The sequence below is a fragment of the Cyrtonyx montezumae genome, unplaced genomic scaffold, assembly GCF_038088225.1.
Source record: "Cyrtonyx montezumae isolate F1298 unplaced genomic scaffold, pur_monq_1.0 scaffold_3, whole genome shotgun sequence".
NCBI lineage: Eukaryota > Metazoa > Chordata > Aves > Galliformes > Odontophoridae > Cyrtonyx > Cyrtonyx montezumae.
Window position 1 is genome coordinate 102048412 of NW_027072034.1, and position 26354 is coordinate 102074765.

General features: G+C 45.3%; 3 protein-coding genes across 11 annotated transcripts in view; 1 reads left to right on the forward strand and 2 right to left on the reverse strand.

Annotated features, from left to right (window-relative positions):
* ERC1 (ELKS/RAB6-interacting/CAST family member 1) overlaps nucleotides 1–7688 on the reverse strand; it is a 288678-nt gene extending 280990 nt beyond the window's left edge. For 2 of the 3 annotated variants that reach the window (XM_065742565.1, XM_065742567.1), the window contains exon 1: nucleotides 7619–7688. The gene's annotated coding sequence lies outside the window, so the exon portion shown is untranslated. Of the gene's footprint in view, nucleotides 1–7442; nucleotides 7513–7618 lie in introns of those variants that run through there. The other variant, XM_065742566.1, reaches the window with a different exon arrangement.
* A 122-nt stretch (nucleotides 7689–7810) lies between these two features.
* On the forward strand, nucleotides 7811–20848 carry RAD52 (RAD52 homolog, DNA repair protein). The gene is made up of 12 exons (XM_065743412.1): nucleotides 7811–7851; nucleotides 10322–10409; nucleotides 12465–12566; nucleotides 13074–13167; nucleotides 13251–13318; nucleotides 13573–13691; nucleotides 13774–13849; nucleotides 16063–16276; nucleotides 16442–16570; nucleotides 17177–17257; nucleotides 17461–17706; nucleotides 20781–20848. Exons 2-12 carry the CDS (start codon nucleotides 10323–10325, stop codon nucleotides 20846–20848), a joined length of 1284 nt encoding a protein of 427 aa, XP_065599484.1. The 5' UTR covers nucleotides 7811–7851; nucleotide 10322.
* A 1381-nt stretch (nucleotides 20849–22229) lies between these two features.
* WNK1 (WNK lysine deficient protein kinase 1) overlaps nucleotides 22230–26354 on the reverse strand; it is a 97428-nt gene continuing 93303 nt past the window's right edge. For all 7 annotated transcript variants that reach the window (XM_065742557.1, XM_065742556.1, XM_065742554.1 and 4 more), the window contains 2 exons: nucleotides 22999–23186; nucleotides 22230–22704 (listed from right to left, as the gene is read on the reverse strand). In XM_065742557.1, coding sequence (XP_065598629.1) covers nucleotides 22390–22704; nucleotides 22999–23186 — 503 coding nt within the window. In that variant the 3' untranslated portion in view covers nucleotides 22230–22389. The remainder of the gene's footprint in view (nucleotides 22705–22998; nucleotides 23187–26354) is intronic.

Genomic DNA, 26354 nt, shown 5'->3' on the forward strand with positions numbered 1-26354 from the left:
TGGAGGGAAGTAAACTCATGAAATTGCTTTCTCTTTGCTTTAGGTAGCATTTTGCCAAACTACTGGTAGCTTCTGAGTGAATGAAAGCAACTAGTGTCCTCGATTGAAAAGGCAGCTTCCCACGCAGCTGAAAGCAGTGCCGTACCGCTGCGATGCTCCATACACAGGGCAGCCAGATTAATCCTATTCCACTGCAAGTGAAAACACCAGTTCTGTGTTAACTCATCTCTCACCTCTGTTTCACAGGTAGGTGCTGTCCCCTCAATTGCTCAGGAAAAAAAAGAATCAAGTAATCCAAGCCTACTGAGTTAGAACATCATTAGAGTTCCAGAAAGGACCGTCAAGAGCGGGCACGTGGCACCTGGGGAAAGACATCAATCCCATGCATCACATGGATCTCACTTTTCAAAATGGAAAAAATATATCTATATAGTACCTTAAAAAAAGATCTTTGGAAACAAGAAAACTCAACCTCATACTATTTCTCTCGAGCTGAGAACTTTAATCACAGGCCTGTAAATCATGAAAATTCCAATACTAACTAAATACTCCTTCCCAATCATGCAGCCAGTTTCACTATTTTCACTGACACAGATATCTGTCACAGTTCAAGAGAAAAAGTCACGTGGCAAGATAAATCATCTTAACTACTCCTTCAGGACTTTTTTCCAGCAGCATTTCATCACTGGACATTTCACTTTATTGCTGTTAGGAATCCAGCAGCAGAAGGAGACATTAAGAAAATTCACTTGAGGAAAAAACATCTTTCATCCTGGAAATAGCAAAGTGAAACAAGTGACAGCAATGCCTCTTCTCATTTTCAATCAGCAAGAAGAAAGTTCTAACTTCCTTCCAGTAATGCAAGCAGAATTACATGGAAGACTTCTTTCAGATAGCAGCATAACCAGAAAAGCTACAGTTTTTCAATATTCTGAGCCACGCTAGCATTTTACCAGGAGTCTCAGAAGTGTGACCTCTTATCTTCCCCAAGTCCAAAATATAGCACTATTTATTTTTTCCCTCCACTATGATTCTAAATTTACTCAGAGGTAAACAAACTCTTAACGTTATGGGACAGTTGAAACCACAGGGAACAGTGTCGAACTGTGACTTGAATGCACTGACCATTCTGGCTTTGCAAATTCCCCTATTTTAAAAACTTTTGGTCTTCTCTGTAAATGCAAGAAGCCTTACCTACAATTACTAAAAAAATTATAAACTGAAGGTGTTTAAAAAATTAATAATAAACCGCTGAGGTCAGTGCTAAGCAATTTTTCCTCAGCATATGATGCATACTTGCATATTTGTGAAACAAAACTCTTCCACTCACTAAGAGAACAAAAACTTCCAAAGAGCATCGTATCTGTAAGCCAAATAAAACTGATCCTAAAAAATCAGCAGGCAAGCTAAAAACCTCATACATGTATCTAGAGATTGGCACAGCTGCTTTTCCAAAAGAGATACACAGTCTTTAGGACTGCAGTATTATTGAAAATGCCATCTTGTGATAATGAAGGAGACAAATGCCAAGAGCTGTGGGAAAACATTTACAGTCTGACAGTAAAGATTTGAATGTAGTATGGTGAACGCAGCATTGCCCAGAGAGGCTGTGGGTACCCCATCCCTGGAGGTGTTCAAGACCAGGTTGGATGGGGTCCTGGGCAACCTGGTGTAGAACCAGATCTGGGGGTTGGTGGCCCTGCCTGTGGCAGGGGGGTTGGAACTCGATGATCCTCGGGGTCCCTTCCAACCCAAACCATTCCATGATTCTACAGTGCAACTGTTGTCAACTAAAATGAATCCATTTCATATAGCTTAGATAGTGGATCAAGTTTCTTTCAAAACAGCAAAGATGCTACTATGCTAAGAAGTATAGTGGAATCCAGAACAACACATCAAGGAAAAAATGTTTAACTAACTGCTGCATCAGATCTGTTGAAAGGTCTGACTGAATCTGCACAACTTCATGGAAATGTCTTTGTAAGGCAGCTGCAAAGCAAGGGACGGCATAAATACACTAGGTGTTGTCAAAAGATTCAGCGGTTTTCAGTGAGACATTTCAGAAAGGTAAGAAGAGCTGGACTGATCAGATGCATATCACCTTCAGAATAAAGAATAAAAATAAATAAATAAAAATAAAATGTTTCTACCACTGCTGCCACACTTAAGACACTATTTCTAGCATCCAGTGTGAACCAGTGGCTCATAAAGCAGAAATTCCAGGCTACACCTGTCAGAATTCTGAAGGATCTTTAAACAGGAAATTTCCTTAAACTCCAGAAGACCTTCTCTATGTTTATGAACACTTATGTAAAGCCTCTCGTACTCCCTCCTCTCCCTCTCCAAACTCCAGGAAAAACAGTCATACAACAATAATTATAGAAATACAGTAAAACATATTGCAGAAATACAGGGATATCCTTGCTTCTGTTTGCTAGAACAGAAAGAATCCAGGGATAACCTTTGCAGACTCCAGTATGTAACACTTGCTGTGGACTTGTTGGCTGCAGTTTCCATTTGGGACTGACACAAGCTAATGGACAAAAGCATTCACAGAGCTGGCTTCTTCAAGGGGATCACTGTCCCCATACTCAGGAAGTAAGCATGAAAAGAAAGATGGGCAAAGAAACCCATCTCACAGCACTGTGATGCCTCCCGTACCTCCCTTCAGTCATACACTTCAAGAGAAATAAGCTTCTCAGTAGCACTGATCCCTGTTTGCACAAGAAGAGCTCTGAACGTCAGCTCTACAACAGCAAGAAAATCAGCCTTCACAAGAGCAACCTTCACCTGATAACACAGCGTAGCAGACACACTGAACTTCATTTATAAAGGTATTCATTTTTCATAATTCATACTCTAACAGTTAATCAAGAATGACTCGAATATGCAGAGGGACATGGACTCTCTTGTACAAAAGCCAGGGTTGAATGCATGCCTTATAAAGAATGCAGAGTATCTGTCATCTTGTTTGACTTGCAGGCTTGGAAGGTATTAGCTTTATCTGTCTGTTAGATTTGACTTTTAGATCTGAGAGGTTAAAAAGCTCACCATTTTTCAGGGCAAATTAGTGACTACTATACAGAAAAAGGGCAGAAGAAAGTTTATCTTGGAAACTGTTTGCAAGCCAGCCTGTGCTGGATACACAGCACTGAACCTGTGGAATTCAGACTTGTTTACCCATACAAAATAATACAACGTAAAATAAAACCTCACGGCATTGACAGCAAGAATGGAAAAGCAATTCAAGAAACTAAGACAGAAAGAAGACCAAAAAAGTAAGTGTTCATGTTATGTTTGATTCTCATTCCTAGATAGTGGATGTCAAAGCAGCAACATCTGTTTATATCCATACATCTATTTATTTATTTATTTTTAAGTTTACCGACTTGAACGCCTGTCCTGTTGACCACAGGTAACAGTGCCCTTGTTCTGTCTCACTGGACATAAGAAAAGATAAATGGATGCTTCCCCACCCCCCCTTTTATGTAGACAGAGAAGTCTTTCTAAAACAAAAACAAAACCCCTCAGAAGTCACTGAGAATGTGGATTATACATTTTGAAAGCTGTGTCTTATGAAAGGCAGGCATCCCTCAACTCTCCTTGTCATTCTGAGGAAAATCTCAACAGCCATTTATTAAAGAAGGGTTTTATTTCTAAACAGAAATTGACATTCCTGTTCCACATGTTCCAAATTCAGAAAGTTAGCATAAGTGGCAAGCATGCTCTTCAAATCACCACATAACATGGAAGGAAGCATTCTGATTGTCTGTCCTGTTCTGTTTCCCATTCTTCTCCTGCATTCTTAGAAGATACTCCACACTAAACATAAACCAGAACTACCCACTCACATAAGTATCCTGGAATACTTATGCCTCTCTCAAGCATAAAATTCCTTTTGTGAGATCTACCTGCTCCTCAAGGAGGACAGGACTAGGATGACAAAAAGCTCTCTATAGCAACTTCTTTGGAAAAGCAGTTTCAACTGACGTCAGTTTTGTTTCTTAAAACTCCAATAATTATTGGAAATAATAAAGGTGTGAAGGGTATACTTTCACCACCACAGTTTTGTTCCTTTATATCTTTCTTTCTAAAAAACTGAGAGTGGAAAAAGAAAAAAACCTCACTATTTTTACAGAGGTGTGCTAAGTCTTGATTTACACCACTTATTTATAAGGGTGTTTTCCTAAAGCTAGGATATTTAGCCTCAGCTAGAAAGCAATGCAAACCTGCATTTTTAGAATTAGAACTGATATTTCTAAAGGCCATCTCATTTTTCAGACTACACCACGCTAAGAATTAACTGGTCAGTACATTTGGGTGCACGAGCAAGTTCACCCCCTTTGTCAGGTCACTGTGCACCACTAGAAATGTTTGGTTTCACAGGAGAGTGGGGCACATATTTCTTAAGCCTGTCTGGACACTGCACTTCATGGTTTCACAAGCACGGTCAAAGTGCTGGACCGTGCTGAAGCCCCTATTTTCTGGTAGAGCTCCAAGTCTTCCTCTAGCAGGTTTGACTTCGTTACAAGGTGGCAGTTACACGGATACACTGTGACTCTCCCTCAATCGCAGCTTCCAGCCTGGGTTTACCAGAGCTAAGTAGGGCCCAAGGGTCCCTTCTGGTCCACACATACATGGGTTTGGTGGGCACATCAGGATTTGTGTTGGGCAATGAAAGGGAGCTGACTGTAAGCCTCTAAATGAAAAGCAAACACGATGCAAAACCAACAGCATTTGGCATGAGGTGCATTTTTTCTTTTTCTTTTTTTAAACACAAAGAACAAGCAGAAGTCAGAACATGCACATAAACTTCCTAGTGACAAGTAGCTCCGATTAAAATAACTCATGGGTAATTTGAAGAGCACAAGGCTGAAGACCTGTAGACATGAATTTGCTGTCAAGGAATGGCTCAAGACTCTGTAGCCTGATTTTTAGAGCGCAGCCCATAAATGCTGAAACATGGCTGTTTCTCTCTTTCCCCCAGGTAGCATGTGACCGACAACCCACTTCCCAGCAGCACAACCAGTAAGATACACAACCCTAAGAGCAATAAAGGTGCTTCAGAAGCGCAGAAGTACATAGAAGCACTAATGAAGCTGCTCAGGCAGACAGCCTCAGCTCACCACAGGTAACATCACTGCACGATGCAAACTTCAACAGAAGTAAGAAACGTCCCTTTTCTGGAACCAATGCTCCTCACCTGGGTGCTCTTATTGTAGGGTAACTAGCAAGGGCCAAGAACAAATGATTGTTTCTTAATTCTAGCAACTGATTATTTCAACTGCTGCATTTATGCATCCATACAGCTCCAGGCATATCGTGCTCAGACAAAACAAGCCAGACCTTGTAGACCTATCAGCAGTTTTCAAAGGGCTTAGCCAAGGTAGCAAACAATGCAAGAGATGCATTTTGGAGAACAGATTCAAAATAGCTTGAGAATGGGGAAGGGTGAGGGGAGAAAAAGTAACACTGGGAGAGCCTTCAGCTACACAAAATGAGAAATAATAGCAAGGAGCTCTCCCACTTGTTACAATACCATGGTGAAATATTTCTATTCATACAGTAACACAGATAATTTCTACCAGGAAAGAAGAGAGAAAAAAAAAAAAGAGGTTTCTTTCACAGTCAAGATTTGCAATTCAATAAAAAGGTACAGGCTGTGTAAATATCGAACTTGCTTTTTTTTCCCCTCCAGTGAGGGTGTTAACTAAACGTTAAAGATGTGAAGTTATGCAAACAGAATTTCACAAAAGAACAGGATCAAAAACCTTAGGCTAATGAAAAATAGGACACTTTTCTATCACCCAGATAGCACAAACCTAAACAGAAGAAAAACCGCTAACAGCCTTAACTAAAGCTACACTGGTTAACCAGACAATGCAGAGAAAGATCAAATCATATCAAATATTATGGCAAACTGGTGTTTTAGCCAGCAGATCCCAAACTGTTCTGAGCTGCAGCCTCTTACAGCTTGATGGACTCAGACAATTCTAAACCTCTGGGTGATACAGTAAAGCCAGAAACCTGACTGTTCAGGGAGCTGTTATTCTGTGCTGAAGTACTGAAGTTCAGCTTCCAGAAGTGAAACACATTCAGGACATCTATCTCACTTATTTAATAATTAGTGGTTTAATCCCAAAACCTCATTATTGATAAAAATTGACTACTGCTTTACCAACTCTGTTCACAGCAGCACAGGCTAAGTGATGATTTTTCTCTTCTCATCTTGTCTGATACGGCTATAAGGGTGCTGACTCATACGTGACCCTGAATTGGAGCACACATCTCAGCTTTATCAGTCCTCAGCACAAAATATCACAGTCTTCACAGTGATTTGTCAGGCTGTGGGCTGCAGGAACTCAGGAAGAGATGTACATTCAGCCACCTCCTGCTGTACATGCAGTACCCTCTGAGAGAAAAGGAGGGCGGGCAGATGGTGGAGGTTACTGCTCAGACATCCTAGCTGGGTTGGCCATCTTTTTAGAATCAGAACCCTGCAGCCAAACTGGACAACTTTTTCCAGTTACAACCTGTTGGACTTGAGGCGACGTAATATTCAGCAACAACCACCCCACCTACCTTGATACACACCCTCCCTTCCCCAGAATGAGCTTCAATAAGATGTAAAACACACACTGTTCTCACCCATTCTATTTCTAGGAATGTGCTTTCATTCTCTCAGCTTCTACGCTTCTGCTTCTCCCTCAGCTCCACAGATGTTTCTTTCTGCATTCCTGTCTCCCAAACCTCCCTTTCTCCACCATGGTTTCACCTAGAACATTTCACACCCCACCAGCACAAGCCACAACACGGGCTTCCAACTCGCACGTAACGCTGCACGCAAAACGCATCGTGTGCCCTCACAGCTGAGGTTTGGGGCTCACGATAGGAACGAGACAGATGTGGAAAGACAGCAGATCCCGGCGCACGCTTCAGGATGGCTGCAGATGCAGAAACAAAGCATGATGTCAACTGACACTCGCGCTCGTAGTAGGCTCCGTGGGATGAACGCGGCATGCCCAGAGGTGGGGCGGAAATCACCGCTCGGCTCGCTCCGTGCAGAAAGGCGGCCCGGCACCATTACCTCGCCGGTGCCACCGAGACAATGAATGCGGACTGACCCAGCAGGGGCGGACGGACGCGATCGCAGGGGAGAGGAGCAGAGCCCCACCGCCTCCCCAGCACCAGCCCCTTCCCCAGCACCGCCGCCCTACGGCAGTAGGGCACTCCCCGCTCCTCTCCGCCCGGGCCGTGCAGCAGGACCAGCCGGGCCCGGGTGTGCCTCCGCCGCCCGGCACAGCCCAGCCCAGCCCAGTCCGGCGCAGCCCCGGGCGGTGACAGCGCGCTCGAGGCCCCGCACCCCGCAGCCGCCTCCCCCATCCCCCCGCCCGGCTCCGAGGCCCCGCAGCCCCCTCAGGGTGGAGGGGATCCAGACCCACCTGAGCGTCGCCCGCCGGCCACCAGGCCCCGCCGCAGCCCCTGCCCAGCCCGGCGGCCGCCCGCAGCTACCGGCTCCCGCAGGCCCCGCCCCGCTCCTGGCTCCCCCCAGCGGCCGCCGAGCGGCGCTGCCCCCGCCCCCCCCGGCGGCCCCCCAGCGCCCGGCGGGGCCCCTCACCTGCCCGTCAGCGCCAAGGCGAGCTCGACCGCCTCCGCCTCCGCCTCTCCCTCCCCCCGCCGTCCCCTCGGCGCCCCGCCTCCGCCAGCCGGCCTTCCCGGCCCTCCCCTCCGTCTCCGCCCGCGGGGAAGTTTGGCCCTTCTCTCTCGCCGTAGCCGCGCCCGCCCCACCGCCCTTCCTGTGTGCGCGGGAGCTGCGAACGGCGGCGGCGGGAAGCGCGCGGCCCGGCTCAGGTACGGTGTCCTCAGCCCCTTGCAGTGGGGCCGCCGCTGGCGGCAGCGGGGTCTGAGGAGCTTGAACTTTGAGCTTTTGAAGATAGTTTGAGAGTAAGGCACTTTTAGCACTAGTTTATGTATCAGGCAGTGTCTTGGCACTATCCTTTGGCTCTTCTCTAGCCAGTAGCTGATTATTATCTATCCCGGAGTTAATGTTTGATATGAATTAAAGCATACAGGGAGAGAGTGAGCGAGGAGCCTGCATTCTGCTGAGGAGTGGAAGCCTTGCCTTCCCAAGCTCCTGGTTTTGTGTCAAGGGAGATTTATAAATCCAGCTGGAGAATTAACTTTCTTTTCTCCGGGACTCCTGCTCTACTGATCTTGAAATTGAAGTTACGTCACCGTGAAATGCAATGAGAGTTGCCTGGGGACACAGGGCCTCGCTGTGCTGCATTTCAACGAAAAGAAGAAATCACATTGCTGTGCTCAAACGTTTGGTTTAAACAAGATCCGTGGCTGAAGCAAACTGCTGGCATAAGCAAAGCCTGAAACTAGCATCACCTGTCTCATTCACACAAGCTGTAGAGCAAATAGTAACTTAAATACAGGCTATGGACATGTGTTATCTGCTTCTTAGTATAATTTTCTAGTGGAGAGATTCTAGTGGGATCTCTCCATTAGATTAAAACTATTCGATGTGATGCTATTTTTAGCAGAATTCTGCTGTTTCTCATTCGGAATCAACACCCATACTTCAGTCAGAGTTTCATTAAAGGTGTTTGTCTTTACAGAATGTAGGCTGACAATGGTGCAAAACCTTAAAAGAGACTCAGTAGTGGTTTTGGTTAAAGCAGATTTCTTTCAGAACGCCGCCCACCTACTGCGTGTGTAGATTCTTGGCAAACTGCTAGCAGGACAAGTGCACACATTTCTTGTATCACCTCTTCTCTCCCAGAGCTTTATATTGATGAAGATCTGATTTAGGCCATGTAGAGTAAAAATATACATGTATAGTATTGCTCAAACTTTGATTCTCTCCACCACTCACCGGGATACTGTTCTTTTATTTCTAAGTGTTTCCCTCAGGATGCAAAGGACTCTTTGCTCAAAAAGGGCAATAACTTTCTCAAATCATGTGCGCATCTCCTCCTAATATTAACTTCTACATGTTCTCCTCCAAAGCCAAGTGTATTTACCATAAATGGCAGCTAACTTTTGATTGAAACACATTCAAACGTGCAAGATCTGTGCAATTATACAGCTTCTAGACAGAAGGTAAATAACGATTGACAACCAAAAAGAGAATTCTAGCTATACCTAACATAATTATCAGTGTCTGTACTTGCCAAGGTTACAGCTAGTATCCCTTTTCTGAGAAGTGTTTAACAGGTTCTTAGTAATACTTTGGCTTTCTTGTTTAGAGACTAGAAAAACAACTTCTTGCAAAAAATCTGGCCATGAATACAGTAGCAAAAACTAGTACTAGCCAGGCTCCTACTGGCTGTCACATATCACTGTCTGGAGGATGTTAAACCTTCTGCATCTTTTAATATCCCCAGCTGTCCCACTGACATACATTGCACATTGACTTGCCTTATATTTGTATTGTGTACAGAAGACTTTCAGGCTGATGGACTGAAACCAGTTGCACTCAGCATTTGTGCACATACAGTAAAAGATTGCTTCTGTAGGCTTCTGTAGAAGTATTGCTGCAGCTCCTTTGTGCTCCTGTTGTACAGGCTCTCCACAGGACAGCCACTTCTCCAGCAGCACAGTGGACTGGTAGTGTGGTTGCCATTGGGTACTGACTTGGAAAAGGGTGCCATCTACTGAATTACTGGCACAGCTTCTTCACATTGTTAGAGGTTCTGTATGTTTTCCAGCACTGTGTGGTTTGTGTGGTGCCACCGTAACCCAAGGCAGTCAGTGATTATAGTTGATAATGTAAAATGAAGATTGACAAGTCAGGTTATAGACAAGTACAGTTTTGGAATTTGCCTTCTACTTTTTATCAAAGTATTAATGGATATCGAAGGTGATGTAGGAAGACAGTGCTGGAGAATCTGAAAAAGTATGAAAACATGCATTCATGTTTATCTAGAAGGGATAAAAATATATCGTTGTTACCAGTTTAATATTTAGAAGAATGACTCACTATGTGTTTTTGTTGTTTTAGTCTCTGATCTTATACAAGAGCAGAACAGTGCCTTTGCCTCTGGGATGAAGCTAGTCATTTCTGTCTCTTTCTGTCTACTACACAGTGTAATGCTTTTAAGAAGAGTTTTAACTGCTATGAAACAGCATCAGAAAACAAATTTCCTATTGGTCCTGCAGCAGTTCCACAGAATGAGAAGTATGACTGATTGTTGTGATGTCCAATATATTGGAGTATATTGTTATGTTTAGCGTGCAGTGGACTTTTTTGATGTGTTTTGTTATGAACAGTTGACTCTTGTTTTCAGTGACTGTATTTTCTTTTGTCTTTAAGGATGCCTGCAAGTCAAGGGAAGGACAGTGAAAGCCACATCAGCAGCAACAGTACCAGCACCAGCAATTCAGTTGCTTGCTTCGGACAGGTCAGTTCCCTTTGCCTGAGAAACAGAAGTTCCATTCTTGCACTACTGGAAATCTGCTCTGCATATTTGCTCATTTTAAAGTTGGATACAGTTAGGTTAGAGTCATTTCCACTACGCTAACTATTCTGTACCTAAGTGCACATGACATTTTCCTTATGATAGCCATGGCATGTGCACTCCCCCTTTTTCCTTACATCTTTGGTTACAGGCTTGCATTGTACAGGCTTGCTTCTAGTACCAGAAAAAGAAAGTTATTCCTTTAAGCTTAAATAGATCCAAAGATAAATGTGAGAGGTTTGGCAGGCAGTAGAACATGATGATGCAGTTGTTGAAATCCTTATTCTGTCCACACACAACAGCATAGCAACAAAAGCTTTTTAGTGCTTGAATTCTTAAAATTCCTTAAACATGCAAATCCTTAAAAATGCTGTTAGGTGCCTCTAACCTTTGAAGATTGTAAATTGTGTTTCTACTAAGGATATTCAGCATGAGTTACAGTGATGGGCTTCCTAATGATATTAGTGATGCTAGAGTTAGGGACTTCCCTGCAGTAGGGGAATATGCTGGACACTCAGTAGTTTTCTAATTTGACTGATCACTCAAGTTTCTGTTCTGATGGAACACAGTGACAGAATAACATCGGTTTTAACTTTGGTTTTGTTTGAGTTTTTAGAGACTTTCCTTGTGAAATATTATATTTTAGTTTTTGAGAGAGAAGATATAAATGCGTATGTGTATTCCTGACAACCTTGACTAGGATTATGATTGCATTAAGATTTCAATAGGATACTAACAGACCTGCCCCATTTAAGTTCTTCTAATGTAAGTGATGGTTATGAGAAATGAAAACATTTGCTAGAGGTTAAGAACTAGTAGAATCACAGCAGTTGGAAAAGACCTCTAAGATCATCTAGTCCAACTGTCCACCCGTCACCAGTATCACCCACTAAACCATGTCCCTGAGTACTAACTACATCTACTCTTTCTTTTAACACCTCCAGGGATGGTTACTCTACCACCTCCGTTGGCAGCTAATGCCAGTGCATCACCACTCCTTCTGAGAAGAAATTCTTCCTGATACCCAATCTGAACCCCTCCTGGTGCCACCTGATGCCATTCCCTCTCATCATATTGCTACTTACTTGGGAGAAGAGGCTGACACTCACCTTGCCTCAACCTCCTTTCACATGGTTATAGAGAGCAATAAGGTCTCCCCTGAGCCTTCTCTTCTCCAGACTGAACAATCCCAGTTTCTTCAGCCTCTCCCAGTAAGGCCTGTGCTTCAGACCCTTCACCATCTATGCTGCCCTTCTCTGGGCACACTCCAGGGCCTCAGTGTCCTTGCAGAGAGGGGCCCAAAGCCTCACCAGTGCTGAGTACAGAGGGACAATCACTTACTTCCCTGCTCCTGCTGGCTGCGCTATTTCTGATCCAAGCCAGGATGCCATTGGGCTTCTTGGCCTCCTGGGCACACTGCTGGCTCACGTTCAGCTGAGTGTCAACAACATCTCCAGATCCTTTTCCTCTTTGCTGCTTTCCAGCCACTCTGCCCCAAGCCTGTAGGCATCGCATGGGATTGTTGTGACCAAAGTGCAGGCCTTGACATTTGGTCTTGCTGAACTTCATCCTGTTGGCCTCAGCCCACCGATCCAACCTGTCCAGATCCCTCTGTAGGGCTTTCCTAACATCAAGCAGATCAACACTTCTCCCTCACTTGGTGTCATCTGTGTATTTACTGAGGGTGCACCTAGTTCCCTCATGCAGATTGTCAGTAAAGATATTAAAAAGGATGAACCAATCACCAAGTGGATTTAACTCCATTCACCACCACTCTCTGGCCCCAACTGTTCAGTCAGTTCCTCAGGAGTACAGAAAAAGACAATATAATGCACAAATAGATATACACGCCCCAAGGTCTTTCTTTGTTAGTTACATCCTGATTCCAAAAATTAACCATATATATTCCTTGAAAGGACAGGGGAAATGGGATTAGGAGAAGAGGGGTAGCTAATATGGAGAGAGTGAGAAACTTTATCTAACTTTGTTTCCATCAAGTATCAATATACAGCGAATGAATATCAAGCCATCCAGCATGCTCTTCGTCAGAAACTGGGTCCAGAGTATATCAGCAGTCGACAAGCTGGAGGAGGACAAAAGGTATGAATAAACATGCACGGATGTTTCAACTTGCAATTTTTTCCAGGAGAATAATTATTAAAAATAATAAGAAGAAGAATCCTTACTTTTGAAATTTTTGAATATTTTGAAGTGTAGTCAGCAAATATGAAAGGAAAATTAGGCTAGCACATATTCTGGCTTTATCTTGGCCATGGAATCCTTACGTTCTCTAGGAAAAAGCACTTAATTTTCCAGGGCTCCATCCTGCTTGTGGAACACTGAGATATTTTCCTTTTTTTTCTAGAACTGGTTTACATGAATCATTATATGACACTAGCTGCAATTTTACCTCTTTAGTGCCTGCTAGCTCTGCTCCCCTAAATTCCAGCATATTTGTTCAGTTCTCCCCATCACAGTTGCCAGAAGAAGGTGAACCTAAATCTGCATTATCATTCACGTTATCTTGAATTTAGCCAAGTTTCCTCAGAGGAAGATGGAAGAAAAAATAAAGTGTGTATATGCACATACATATGCTTTTCTTTTCAGGTCTGTTACATTGAGGGTCACAAGGTAATCAGTCTGGCCAACGAGATGTTTGGCTTCAATGGTTGGGCTCATTCAGTCACTCAACAGAATGTTGGTAAGTATCTAATTGGCATAAAAAAAAGTCTCTCCACATTTTTCACTGTGAAGACTTGAAGGATCCTACGTTTTTCCCCTCAGACTTTGTTGATCTCAACAACGGCAGGTTCTACGTGGGGGTCTGTGCATTTGTAAAAGTCCAGCTTAAGGTAAGTGGATTTTTTGTTTGCTCTGTCTGTAGCTGAGCAATTGCTGAAAGCTGGGAATGAAAATTCCTAGGTCAGACTGTAGTTCACAAGAGTAATGCACTGCTCCAGAGAACATAGTGGAGTCCAAAACATTGACCTTGCTACAAAACATCCAGCCAAGAATGAGTAAGCAGGCTTAGGATAGCACGTCTAGCAAGGAGTGCTGTATGCACAGAATCTCCCTTATACTTCACGCTTCTAAAATCTTACTGCAGGATGGTGCATACCACGAAGATGTGGGCTATGGAGTCAGTGAAGGCTTGAAGTCCAAGGCCTTGTCCTTGGAAAAGGCCAGAAAGGAGGCAGTAACAGATGGACTGAAGAGGGCACTCAAGTAAGTGATGTCGGTGCTCGTACATTGTCAGAAGGGAAGTGGGAATTGTTTTCAGTCACAGTGAGCTGTCTTTGTTTCTCAGGTGCTTTGGGAACGCTCTTGGGAACTGCATCCTAGACAAAGACTACCTACAAGCAGTTAATAAGCTTCCACGTCAGGTACAGTACATGGTCTTCCAGAGCAGGGACTGCTAGATGTTGGTTGTTCCTGGTCCTTCATGTTAAAAGGAATGTAAATAATGATACAAATGCATCTTAGCCCTGAATATTTCCTGCTATCAGACCTGTAGCGTGTGCCTGCTGGTTTGATTGTGTGAGCTGTCCTTTGCTGAGTTCTTCCCCAGCACTTACCACTGACTATTCTGAATTCTTTACTCTTTGCTATGGTGAAACAGCTGAAGAAACAGTATGCTCCTCAAGATCCCATGTGGCATTCAGTGCCATGCTGTCTTTCTGTTCAGTGCCAGCAGTGTGTACAGTTACATCTGTGTTCATAATAGGTTAAATGCTACACAAGAAGATTAACTGTTTAAACTAAGTTTTTCTGGGTGCTCTTTTCTATACATTCTGAGAAATCAGGGCTATTTCATTTAGTCCTGAGCACTCTCAAGCTGGAAGCCAAGGCTGGGCATGCAGGGCAGCAGGAAGAAGGACTGTTCTCTAGATTTTAGGGAGCTCTGGCAGAAAACAAGGTGTTTTTCTGTGAGAAAGACTTCTTCCAATAAAGTTTAATGTGCATAACCCAGCATATCCTGGGAGCAGTACTAGGAGGATCGCATCTCAAAGCTGTCTGTCAAAGTTAGAACTTATACTTAAGAATAAGCAAAGTCCACACAGTAACAATATCAACGTGTGCACTGATGGTTGCTTTGTGCTTGTAATTACTAATCAGCATTTGAACTCTACAGAGCCCTAGAGGTCACCAGCTAAACTATGCTCAGCCTGGTCATTGTAGCAAGGGTTACCCCGTGCCTGTATTTCACCCCTCCAAGGTCTGTTCCTTGTTCTTTTTAGAATAGATACTGAGTAGTTATTTGGGTAACAACGTTTTTGTACTGAGGTCTAAAGAGAAGTTAAGTTTCAAACGGTGATATCAGCTTTCAATTAAGCTACTTGGATCCTTCCCAGAAGGACACTGCAGTATGCTCGATGCACCTATGTCACAAAGGAGGAATTTAAGCTTTTAGATTGAACCCCAAAAAGTTATGGCTTGTTGCCAGTCCCCCCCAGAGAAGCAAAAGAGGTAGCAGTATTTTGTTCCCTTTGCTACATTAGGAGTATCCAGGTGGGCCTGCAAACATCCTCTGCTCAGCTTCAAAACCTGTTGGTGCCCGAAATTTGCAACTGAATAATGAGAGCAGGATATGTTAGACTTGGCTGCTGGAGGGAATACACTCAGGAGAATCTACAATTCATTGGTTTGAAACACTTGATCCTCCATTACTCAGCAAATGGTGGCTCTTGAATATATGAAGAGTTAGTTTGTACAGCTGATGTGTACTTGCACACTTTTCCTGTCCTCACCACAGTTCTTGCCCTTACTGAACACTAATAAGCCACGTAACTCCTTGCCTTACTTCTCAGTCTCCTCACTTACCCTTACATTTCACTGTGCAAGGAGAGGTGCTGTTATTCTTCCCTCTGAAGCACTAGTTCCAAACAGTGAACCTCCAGAGGCAATGAGCACTGTGGAGAAATGTCTCATTCAGAGGTCTCTCCTCCAGAAAGAGACAGTAAATTGTGCTGCACGTTCCACTGGAAACAGCAGTAGTGCAAGGCCGTTCTTTCAGAGCTATCACAAAGTACTCTTTGACCTAACACAGCAGTCTTTGTAATATTAAAGGTGCCCGGCTGCTAGCATTGATCTTGTTAGCTCCTGATGAGTGCCAGCTGGGGGCAGTAGGCTGCTAGGCAGTAACCTACCTTGCACATTGAGGAAAAGAGCCTTTCACAACTGCTGATCCATGGAGTTCCACAGGAAGGTTGCCTTTGTCGTACCAGGAGTTACTCAACTCTGCTAGTCAGCTTGGAGCTCTAATATGACTCTAATATGGTTGGAGGAACTGATCCAAAGGGACTCCTCACCAAGTGAAGTTGACAGAGATCTCTGCTTTGCCAGGGTCATCCATTGGCAGCACTGCCACGGGTTTGTAAAATCACAGGGACAGACACGGGGTACCTTCCCTAAAGAACTCAACTACTGAGCTGGCACAGTGATATAAACTAAAATGCATTTCCGTTTCTAAACCTACTTCTCTACCTAGAGCAAACAAACTAGGTTTTCTAACAGCACCACATAGAAAAGAGCCGTGCATATTTCATGAAGCTGATGAAGGGGATTTCTGAACGTGTTTCCTTTTTTCCTTTACTAGATGCCCCCTGAGTTAGATTTGGTGAAAACTAAACGACAGGACTATGAACCTGAAATAGAGAAAGCGAGGTATGACGGCTGTTTGGAAAGGCAGAACCCAGGCTGGAGACCACACTGTGAAACAGCACCAAGCTGTAAGCCCAGTCACACAGAGGCTTCTGTAGTGATGGAAGGTCAGAAGCAGCCAAGCAGTTGCAGGTATGTTAGAAGTTACCGTCCCCTCTGAAACACGTGGACAGCCCAAATTGGAAGATGCTGTACCATATTAGAGGATTTTTCTTGTGGTTATTATATCGTAGTATGCATGTTTCTTCATAAAGTATAGTTGCTGAACTCCTGCTGTAACTATTTTGGCCTTATGTGGGGGGGCAGAAATACAGATTCCCCAGCTACCACGTGTGATGCCACGTACCAGCGGAAATTGCGACAAAAGCAGCTACAGCAACAGTTCTGGGACCAGATGGAGAAGAGACCTCAGGTTGCAGAAGTAACTCCCGGCAGCAAACAGGGTAAGATGGGGCATTAGAAGCTGGCAGCTGCTGGCAGAACAAGTGTTACTCTCAGTACAGGAGCCCGATCAGTTTCTTTTCTTTTATCCTGTGCTTTCACACTCCTTTGAGACCAAAGGATGATCCCTCATGCTTCTGTCCCCACGTTCTTAAAGTGGCAGGAATGTCAGCTCTAAAACCACATCATCAAAGCTGCAACTTTCCAACCATGCTAAAGCTTTGTGCAGCGCGGCCACCGACATCTGTCCCATGACAGTGCTGCATCAGAGCTGAGGCTGCAGTGCTTCACTGAGGTGGCTGCAGGCAAGTAGATGCTGCATTAGCTGCTGCTAGGTTGCTCTTCCCTCATGGGGAAGCGTGGACAGATGTGTGGTAAGCGGGAACTTGGGGGCGAGCTAGAAGAGTTTAAAGTATTGCAATTGCTCTCACTGTCATCAGCAGCATCTTACTATTCTATATACTGCTTCTAAGCAGCTGTGGGAAAAGAGGGTGCCTGGGAACAACTGGTGATGACCACTTCAGGCTCATGCTCTGCCTGCTAAGGAGGAACAGAAGAGTTCTTCTGTATTTCAGACTTTAATCTCTTCTTGTGTTATCTCTGTCCAGCAACAGCCAATCCACCTGTAAAACACAGCACTCCAGCAGCAGTACAACAGGAACTGGCAATAGAAGAAGAGTTCTTTGCAGGTCAGCCAAGAATAATGAACAGCAGCGTGTTAAATTCTTGGTATTCATATTAATTCTACAACATGGAACGGTAAAAGCCATGAAGAGGTTGGAGAAATAGTCTGACCTTAGCAGTACCAACCCTGCTTGAAAGGTTTCATTCAAGCAGTTCCAACCCTGCTCGAATGAAACCTTTGGTTTCATCCTCTTTTCATTCATCCTAGACGATCTTGAACTCTGGGACATATCCTTGGAGACCGCTGACCTTAACAAGCTGGTGTGTCAGAAGGCAGCAGGCCCAGCAGCTGGACAGCAGCGCCCCGAGACGCCGCACAGATGTCACCAGATGATAACTCGGAACAGGACACCTCAGAGAATGAATTACCACAGATCTCCCGCAAGGTTTGCACAGTTGCAGCCATCTGCAGCTCTCACGAGCAACAGCCACGGTGCCAACCAGCACACACCAGGTACGTGCCTGATAAATGACCGAGCTCTTTCTGTCTCAACAGCAGCACTTGGTTTTGAGAGCTTTGCTGTTAGATTACTAATCTGGGCTGGGAGAAACATCCCTCTGTTGCGTGAAGTGCTGTGATAGCGTGCTTGGACAGTTCTCTCTTTCTCCATCCAACTGCCTTTCTCAGGCTGAAGAATAAATCACTGAGTACTTTTAGAAGCAAAGAAAAGCTTTATGCAACTTCCCCTTCCCGCTGTCTATCTCCAGCAGAGTGCAGCCCTCACAGGAGAAGTCAAAGCTGGAAGAAACGGAGGCTAGAGCCCACATAGGGCACCTGGTGGCATCACTACCTGCACACTGCATTACATCTTAACACTGCAGTTGGATGCTCAAAGAAAGCCTCACCTATTAACAGATGGTCCTGAAGCAACACCGAACAGCCAGCAAGGCACAGCCAGCAAGAGCTTCGTGTGCTTTGGGGTTATTACACGTTCCAGATGGTTTTTTTTCTATAGACACATCGTCATTTGTGCTTCTGCACAACTCGTGGCTGTTACAAAGAATTCACCTGAAAATTGTAGCATAAGTAAACCTTAAAATGAGATGCCGTAGCTTTCCTGCTCAGGGTTGCATTTCAGCACTTGGGAAAGTTCTTTCCAATAAAACGAGGGCAGGGTGGGCTTCGGTCCCAGGGAGCACACCCTCTCCCATTCCCTCAGGCCTTTGCAGCCCTGGCAGCCTCTGCCTCTCACAGGCAGCCCAGCTGCCTGCCCTGGGGCTGCACAAGGTCTGAGCATCGTCCTGACACAGCTCTGCCTCAGCTCACCCCAGGAGCAGCAGCACTTGGGGACTGCTGCTGAGGAGTACACCCAGCATCTGAGTGCTTGTTTGGACAGGAGCTGCAATTTTATACTTTTAGTGTTTTAAATAGGCTTTTGCTCCTTTTTAACGTGAGAATAAACACTAGATTTGGACGGACAAACCACACTTGTTATCTGTGCCTTCTTATGGTTCCAGTTTTGAGCAATCCAACCCCGCAGCTGATGTCAGACTGGAAACAGGACCTTATTTCCATGCTTTGCCATTACTGCCCATCCAGAGTTTCATGAAGCAATCTGAGTGTTCCAAAGGAGGTACCGCTCTCCTCTCAGGCACGACAAACCAAGACCGACGTCAGTACCAAAGGATGGGACAAATGAAATTAACTGTTGTTGCACATTATAACTACAAATCAGTTTCAGATTTCAGCAATGCTGTTTTCTCTCAGCGCTGAGTGAGCTCAGAGCAGCACAGGAAAGAAATACATACCACACGTCTGAGTCATGGACCCAGTGTTGAAATAAGATACCTGTAAGGAAGGGAATGTGCAGACACACCATTGCTGTGCTCAGCAAAGCCTCTCCCATCTCTTACAACAGATAAGCCAGAAAGCTTCCAACAGTGTCATCAGCTTTCTGGACAGCACAACAGTGAAAGAAAGAGACGCCTCCTCCACGGGGGTCAGTGTACGTCTCCGATTGGTCCTTTTTTTTCCCCACAAAAAAGCAGTAACATTTTTTAAGTGGAGCTTCTCCTTTAAGGACTCGAGCAGCGTGACTCATCACAGAAGCTGTTCTTAAAATGGAAAGAAATGCAGCAGTAATTAGTGTTTAGAAATACCAACTAATTCCTGTGAGCCTACAGCTGCTTGAGAACAACTCTGTATAGTTCCCTCTTACAACGTTTTGGTAGAGGTGCAAATTTGGAGATGGAATTCAGACCGGATGTAGACTCAAGCCAGCGCCCAGCACCACAGGTCACCCCAACTCCTGTCTGACCCACAGAGAAGGAAGGACCCAGCTGCAGAGGGGGAGCAGCCCCGCTCCAGCCTTTCCACCACTAACTCTTAGCGATTGGGTAATGCTTACATCACTGCAGGAGCGGGTAGGAGAGGCTGGAACCTGCTGCCCAACCAGCAAACCCAGCACTCAGCGAAGCAGCTTTGGTTTCTTTCAGTGACTTCATTCTGCAGAGGTGACAAACTGCAGCACAAAGTGCAGCCATACAAGGAGCGCAGCGCCGGGGTTTGCTGCCAAATACACAACTAACTGCGGCCAAGGGAAGCCCAAAGTTTCAACGTTTTTATTTTTTTTATTATTTTTTCTTTTCTTTTTTTTTTTTTTTTTTTTTACAGTGTACATTGTTAAATAATGTAAAGAAAACGCTTGTAATTCAGAAACAGATTTTATGTGGAAAAAGATACTCAAAGTGTAATATTAAACAAAATAATTTAACAGTTCAGTAGCATTAGTTTATTCCTCTAGACTTCAGTTATTCATCCACAGGAAGGGGGAGGGGGGGGAAATCAATGGTAAATAAAACCAGTTCTTGCATAACATTAAGTGAAAACAACCTCAAACTTATTAGATCAAAATTAAATAACCACGTGCTGCGTTCAGCTCAATCAGTTCCCTGTCGTGAGCATTCCCCTCGTGTCATCACTGCCTCGGGCCGCCAACCGCTCCCTTTCCCGGGGCACTCCTCTCCCCTCCCCCCGGGCGGACACAGGGGAAACCTCTGCACCGTTCAGGGCAAAGAGCGGAGGTTTCCTGTCCAACTTCAGCAGCAGGGCCCCCACACACACTTCTGCCCCTCCCCACTGCACTCACGCCAAGAGCGTTTTCTCCCTCTCCCCTTCTGCAGCTCTGCTCTGCACTGAGATCACAAAGAACAAGCTCCCAAACCTAAGCAACTCGGAGCCCAGGCTCCAGCACCTCCCTCTCTCTCCATGCCCTCGCTGCCAAAACTGCTGTAAAAAAAAAAAAAAAAGAAGAAAAAAGGGATGGGAAAGGAATGGGTCTCACACATCTCTTTGCAAAAGAAAAAAAAAATGAAAATGAGAGCATCCACAGACGGAAAAAGCTCCCTGTTAAGGCTCCACAGGGGAACAGTGCTCTCAGGAAAAACAATTTGGGCAAGGAACAATCTCCTGGGGACACCGACTTCCAGACACCAGCGAGCTGCCCCAGCACTGGGAAGCAGCACGGATCCTTCACAGCCCTTTGCAGCACTCCGTAAACGCTGGCTGGTGTTGTCTTTGTTTCGTAGAGGAAACCAGGATTCTTAAATATGAAAAGGGAGAACGAACACAGCAAAGGTACAGTACAGTCAACTAAGAGGTGACGGCTACGGCCCTGGTACCAGCTGGAAATGTGTTAGAGTGAACTAAATCATAAATCCTCCAAACAAGACTGAGGAAATTTCTCGATGCCGGCTGTTTCAAGTGCATCCATCGCCGGCAACGGACATTGCGCCAGGACAGGACTATCCCTGGCTTCAATGGATAGAAAACAAAACAACGCAACAAAGTGAAAGAAAGAAAAGCGATCCCAGCAGACAAACCCACGCCAACGAGCAATGGCACCTCTCCCTCAACTCACATCCCGACCAAACATCTTCGCCACTTCGCAGGTGGAGTCACGCTGCACCTTAAGTTGGACCCTTCCCAAAGACACACCTTCTCCCCCGTCCTCTCCGTTCCTGATCCAGACCTCCTGCCTCCTCACAACGGCGCTTCGTCTCACTTTGGCATCGCGCACCACCCTCTGTCTCACCCCACCTGGCCCTCGTCACACCACCAACCTCGGCTCGCCCCCTCGGACAAGTTTCCCAACACACGGAGCTTCGTTCCAGCCCGCTGCACCCACACTAACGGTATCGGTGTCGCTACGGCGGCGGCAAGGCCCCGGCCCTCGCTACCAACACAACGCGGCCTCCTCTGACCTTGCCCTCTGTCCACCTGGGGTCCGCTGGGAAGACAACGCTAACTGCAGAAGCAATAGAAGTCCAAGGCACTAAAATATCCAGCAAGCATACTGGGAGAACAGACAAGTATTCAAGTACATTAATTTATACAATTTTACATTCACATTTATTTATCTAATACAATGAAAATACAAAGGAAAAAGTTAAAGTGTCTCCAATAAGTATAAGGATATAGCTAGCTTTTTTTCCCATTTTTTTTTTTACTTTTCAACTTTTTTTAACCCTCTATATTCCACTCATTTTTAAACTACTGTTGTCCAACAACATTTATATATCACAGTGTTTCCACATCAAAACTGATGGTAAGTACATGTCCGCAGGGAACTTTTAAAATTTTTAAACAATTTAAATTGCTCTAATGCTGCAGTCAAAGCTGTTAATATCTTACTTAAAGCAGTAATGACCTATCAAGCACGGGCTGCACTGCAAGTCCATTCAGGTGCCCCATCGCTCTGGAGCCAAATACGATCGAGTGGGGAGAGGGAGAGGAGGGGGATTTGGACAGCTGGTCTCGGATCTTCAGGGAGAGAAGTGTGCTAAAGCCTCATGCTAGGATTCAGCTCTCCCATCTCCACATACGCGGATTCAGCCTCAAACCAGAGAAATGTTACGGCAAGACTGCGGTAACCGCCCCCGTGACCAATCTTCACAGCTCTCGCTTCGCACAAGAGCAGGGCCCCTCGAGTCGGAAGAACTGTCCCATCGTAAGGAGGCCGACCATCCTCCTCCCCCTTTACAGAAAGTTAACAGCAATGGGTGGAAAAGAGAAATTCATTCCCAGTCTGGCAAGCCACCAGTTCATTTCATTGCAGCACTAGGAGTTGACAAAGGGCCCCATCTCCCTCCTCCCCACGTCCTGTCCCGAGGTCTAGCCAGCACGGTCTCCGCAGGGCTAAGTGGTCCGCAGGTTGGAGCCCGGAGGGTTGCTGATGGATTTCTGCAAACCGCCGATGTTGAAGCTTTGCAAAGACGCGGCACCTACGGGCTGGAACTGGGCAAGTGGCGGCTGTGCCGGACCACTCGTCCCACTCCACGGAGCGGCGAAAGATGCTGCTGGGTAACCGTACTGCTGCGGAGGGCACATGGCCTTCGTGAAGGGACCTAAAGAGGTAGCTGATGCTGCAGAGATGGGCGTCGCACCCAGGGAAGATGTCATAGAGATACAGAGCTGACCTGGTGCCGAGAATTTTCTTGCCATTCCAGGGCCCTGAAAGAAAATCCAACCTCCGAGTTATACAACCGTGCTTAAAAACCACTGGCTATCCCCTCAGGCCGTTCCAAATGGCTGTTTGCGAGAACACACCACCGCCTCACTCTTCACTCATCCCTCTTTCTCTTCCAAGGCACGCAATATAATCCTGCACGTACAAGGTTAATCCGACATTTTTGTAGCGCGGTTGCCCAGGCGACACGGTAACCGTACTCTTAACTGTTTGACACTCTGAGATAGCAATGACACCCGATAGTTTTTCCCCCTAAACATTCACGGGTTAAGTCTTACCTCATAGTTGCTATGCCCTTTGCCAACTTTCTTGCCGGACAGGTTCATGGCGTCTCGGGCCCAGTTATCTACCAGCTTGTGCAGGTCGTCCGTGAAAGTCCCTTTTCGGCTAGAGGCAATTGCAGTAGGCTGAGACTGGGGTGCCTGGCTGTTCACTGTAGCCCCGACTGCATTAGTGCTACTGGTCCCTAAAAATATAAGAAACAGGAGTCAAAATTTGGGTTCAAGATCAGCTTCCTCCAGTATATTTAATAATCGTGGCAATGGTACAACAAGAGAGCCAGTAGAAATGCCATGCAGATGAAGTCTAGGTTTCAATTCCAAGACAAGCTGAAGTAGGAACTACAAAGAATCCTACAGGCATTTTCTCTGGTTATTAATATTTCACAGGTGTGTCCTTCAAGAAGTCCTGCAAGTAGCCATCTTTACAAGGGAACAGTAGCAGCCTATAGGTCTTCATAGAAGAAAAAAGGAGATTAGATTTCAGCACCAAATGACAGTAGTCATGTCATTCTTTCATCCTATACCTTTTAATTAGCAGCAACCACTACCGGCACAAGTCAATTCCACCTCAGAGGACAAAGCTGGATGCTGAATGAGGAGTACTACGATCAGCACAGCCAGCTGCTCTGTAGAAAATTATCTCCACTTCATAAAACAAAGAAGAAAAATTCACTCAGATTACACAAAAAGCCACAGTGAGAAACAGCCACTGTTGTTTCCAATAGCTGCCACACTTGAGGATAACCAGACAGACTGTCTTCATCCACTAAAGAGTGAGGATCAGCAGGGAAAGTCTGCACTGTGTTAAATTTTGCTTTTTGCCTCTGAAAGCTTTATTTTTTATTTTTTTTTTGCCATTATGTTCAGATTTCCTAGTCAGAAGAATATGCATTTCAGATGCAAATGACTAATACAGCTTCAAGAAGGCAGAAATGGGACCAGCTCCTTAGATGTGCTTTGACACGTTTTTCTGTTGCACTGTGTCGATGACAAGAACAAAAAACCTTCACATGAATGCTGGCAATTTGGTCCTTCGAGAAAGTTTGCTGAATAGCAGCCTGCAGAAAACATCCACAAGTTTTGCGTTTAGCAGCCTCACTCAGCACCTCACACTTGTGAGCCAGCAACTTCACTCTAAATGAAGCTTTTCACAAGACAGCTAGCACAGCAGTAGCCAAGGTTGTTCATTATCGGGTAAACTCTAAGCTCCCAGCAGTATCTTCATTCCAGATGTGGGACCAGTAGGTCCATGGGGAAGGCAGGATGGATCTACACTTCTCAAATTCATTTAGTTCAAAACTAATTAAACACAATAAAAATAAGTTCCTCGTCAGTGCAGAGCTTGACCCTGCATTCACTGTGTCTTCATCCAGCTGGTTTTCAAATATCCTCACATATTCCTACTTGCTTGCTCTGTCAGCTGCAGTTGGGAAGCCCAGGAAAACGTGAGCATACAGCAAAATTTCTGGAGAAAACTGATTAAAAATGGAATATCTAAAGTCCTAGCAAATACAATCATCTACACTGCCAAGGCCAAATGACAAGAGTTGGTGTCTCCTGTCTGACAGCTAATTTCTAAGGAGTGGTGCTGCACTGGCACGGGCTGTCCAGGGAGGTGGGGGAGTCACTGCCCCTGGAGGTGTTGAAGAACCGCGTGGATGTGGCACAGAGGGACGTGGTCAGTGGGCACGGTGGGGATGGGCTGATGGTTGAACTGAATGACCTTAGTGGTCTTCTCCAACCTTAACATTCCTATGATCCTAATTCCTCTGCGCTACCCTCCCTGGCTAGCAGCCACACTCCTTGCAACCATGGCATCAAAGAACAAACTGGCTCCAAACCCCTGCAGGAATGCTTTATATTAAGGAGTGGATTAGGAAGGTGACATACTTACTACGCAGGACAAATAAGCAGTGTTACCGCCTCTGGTAGCGCGATGAGGGAACGACACACCTCCCTCCCCCCAGTTCCAGCTCAAGCATGGAGGTGGCTCCCAGTGAGAGTGCTCACGAGAGGGGCAGCAGCTGTTACAGGCAGGCAGAGGCATGCAACAGTGCACAGGGAAGGAGAGAATAGTGTTCCCTGACCAGGGAGCGCAGCTGCAGCTCAGATGAACGCTAACAGAAACACACCGTAAGGTGGCAAGGAAAAATCTACAATAAAATAATAAAAACTTGAAGCATGCACCACGTCTTACTTTAGTAAGAACAGTGACCAAAAAAAGAAGGTGCAATTAAAGACAGAACAGGCAAAAACAACAGAGGTACTCAAGATGAAGTGTCGAAATCAGTAACAACCACAGTCCACCATGAGGGTTCATGCAGGGCTTGACACACTCACTCTCATACTCTTCACGATGGCCAAGATCATCTCATCTCTCATATTTATTAATCAGTAAATGCACGGCTGACAACCTGGGATCGTGGCTCTATGCTGAAAACCTCTTCAGGCCATGCAAATGACAGAGTTAATCAAGAAATACTACAGTGTGTTCATCCAGAGATGTGAAAAATAATTTAGGAAAGCTCAAGTGTTCTTGAGGAGGACTGGCTCACAGTTTAGTTCAGGGTTTACGGTAGGTAGGAAAGGTGGGGGGCAAAGAGCTTTGTCTAAAAAGTGATTTTATTATGGAACTCCAATCTCGGTCACAGACAAGCTGTGGCAGACCAGCCTATGCTATTAGAGGTGAGCTATGAAACTACTGGAGTTCCCATAGTGTCAGTGTAAAAACTGACTTCTTAGGAACTTCACATTTTAGCCCTGATGTAGTTACCACCTACTGAAGCTGCCATCCAGAAGAGTCTGAGAAGAAAGTGTTTCAATTTGTGGCATTTAATGGAAACAAACCCCCGCATTCCTGCTTGGTCACAGCAGCCATCCCCATCCTGCTCTGATGTGAGTGACCTGAAGTGAAACAGGCTTCTCCTCCAGCCTGCTACCTACAGTGCCTTCATTTCATACCCTCCCCCCTCTTTTTTATTATTTATTTTATTTATTTTTTATTTTTTAAATCTCATCACAAGCCAACAGTCAAAAGGCACCTTTAAAAAGTGTTCAATGACATGACCCATACGCAGGCTTTTCTACACATCTCTTACTTTTGGACACGGATAGAAATTGGATGGCTTACTCTTGCAATGCTGAAGGACTCTGTGCCCTTAGAGCTGTCACTGAGGTGGCAAGAACCCATCAGATAGGTAAAGAAACCAGCTGCTCAAAGGTACAGCATTAGCACTTTGCAGCGAGCAGCTGTCCCCGATGCTCAATTCACTGTCATTAGCAGTGAGCAAGGAGTTGCACAGGGAAGGTGAGGCTCTGCCTCCACTTTTCTGCAAAGGTAAGAGCCATGCTAC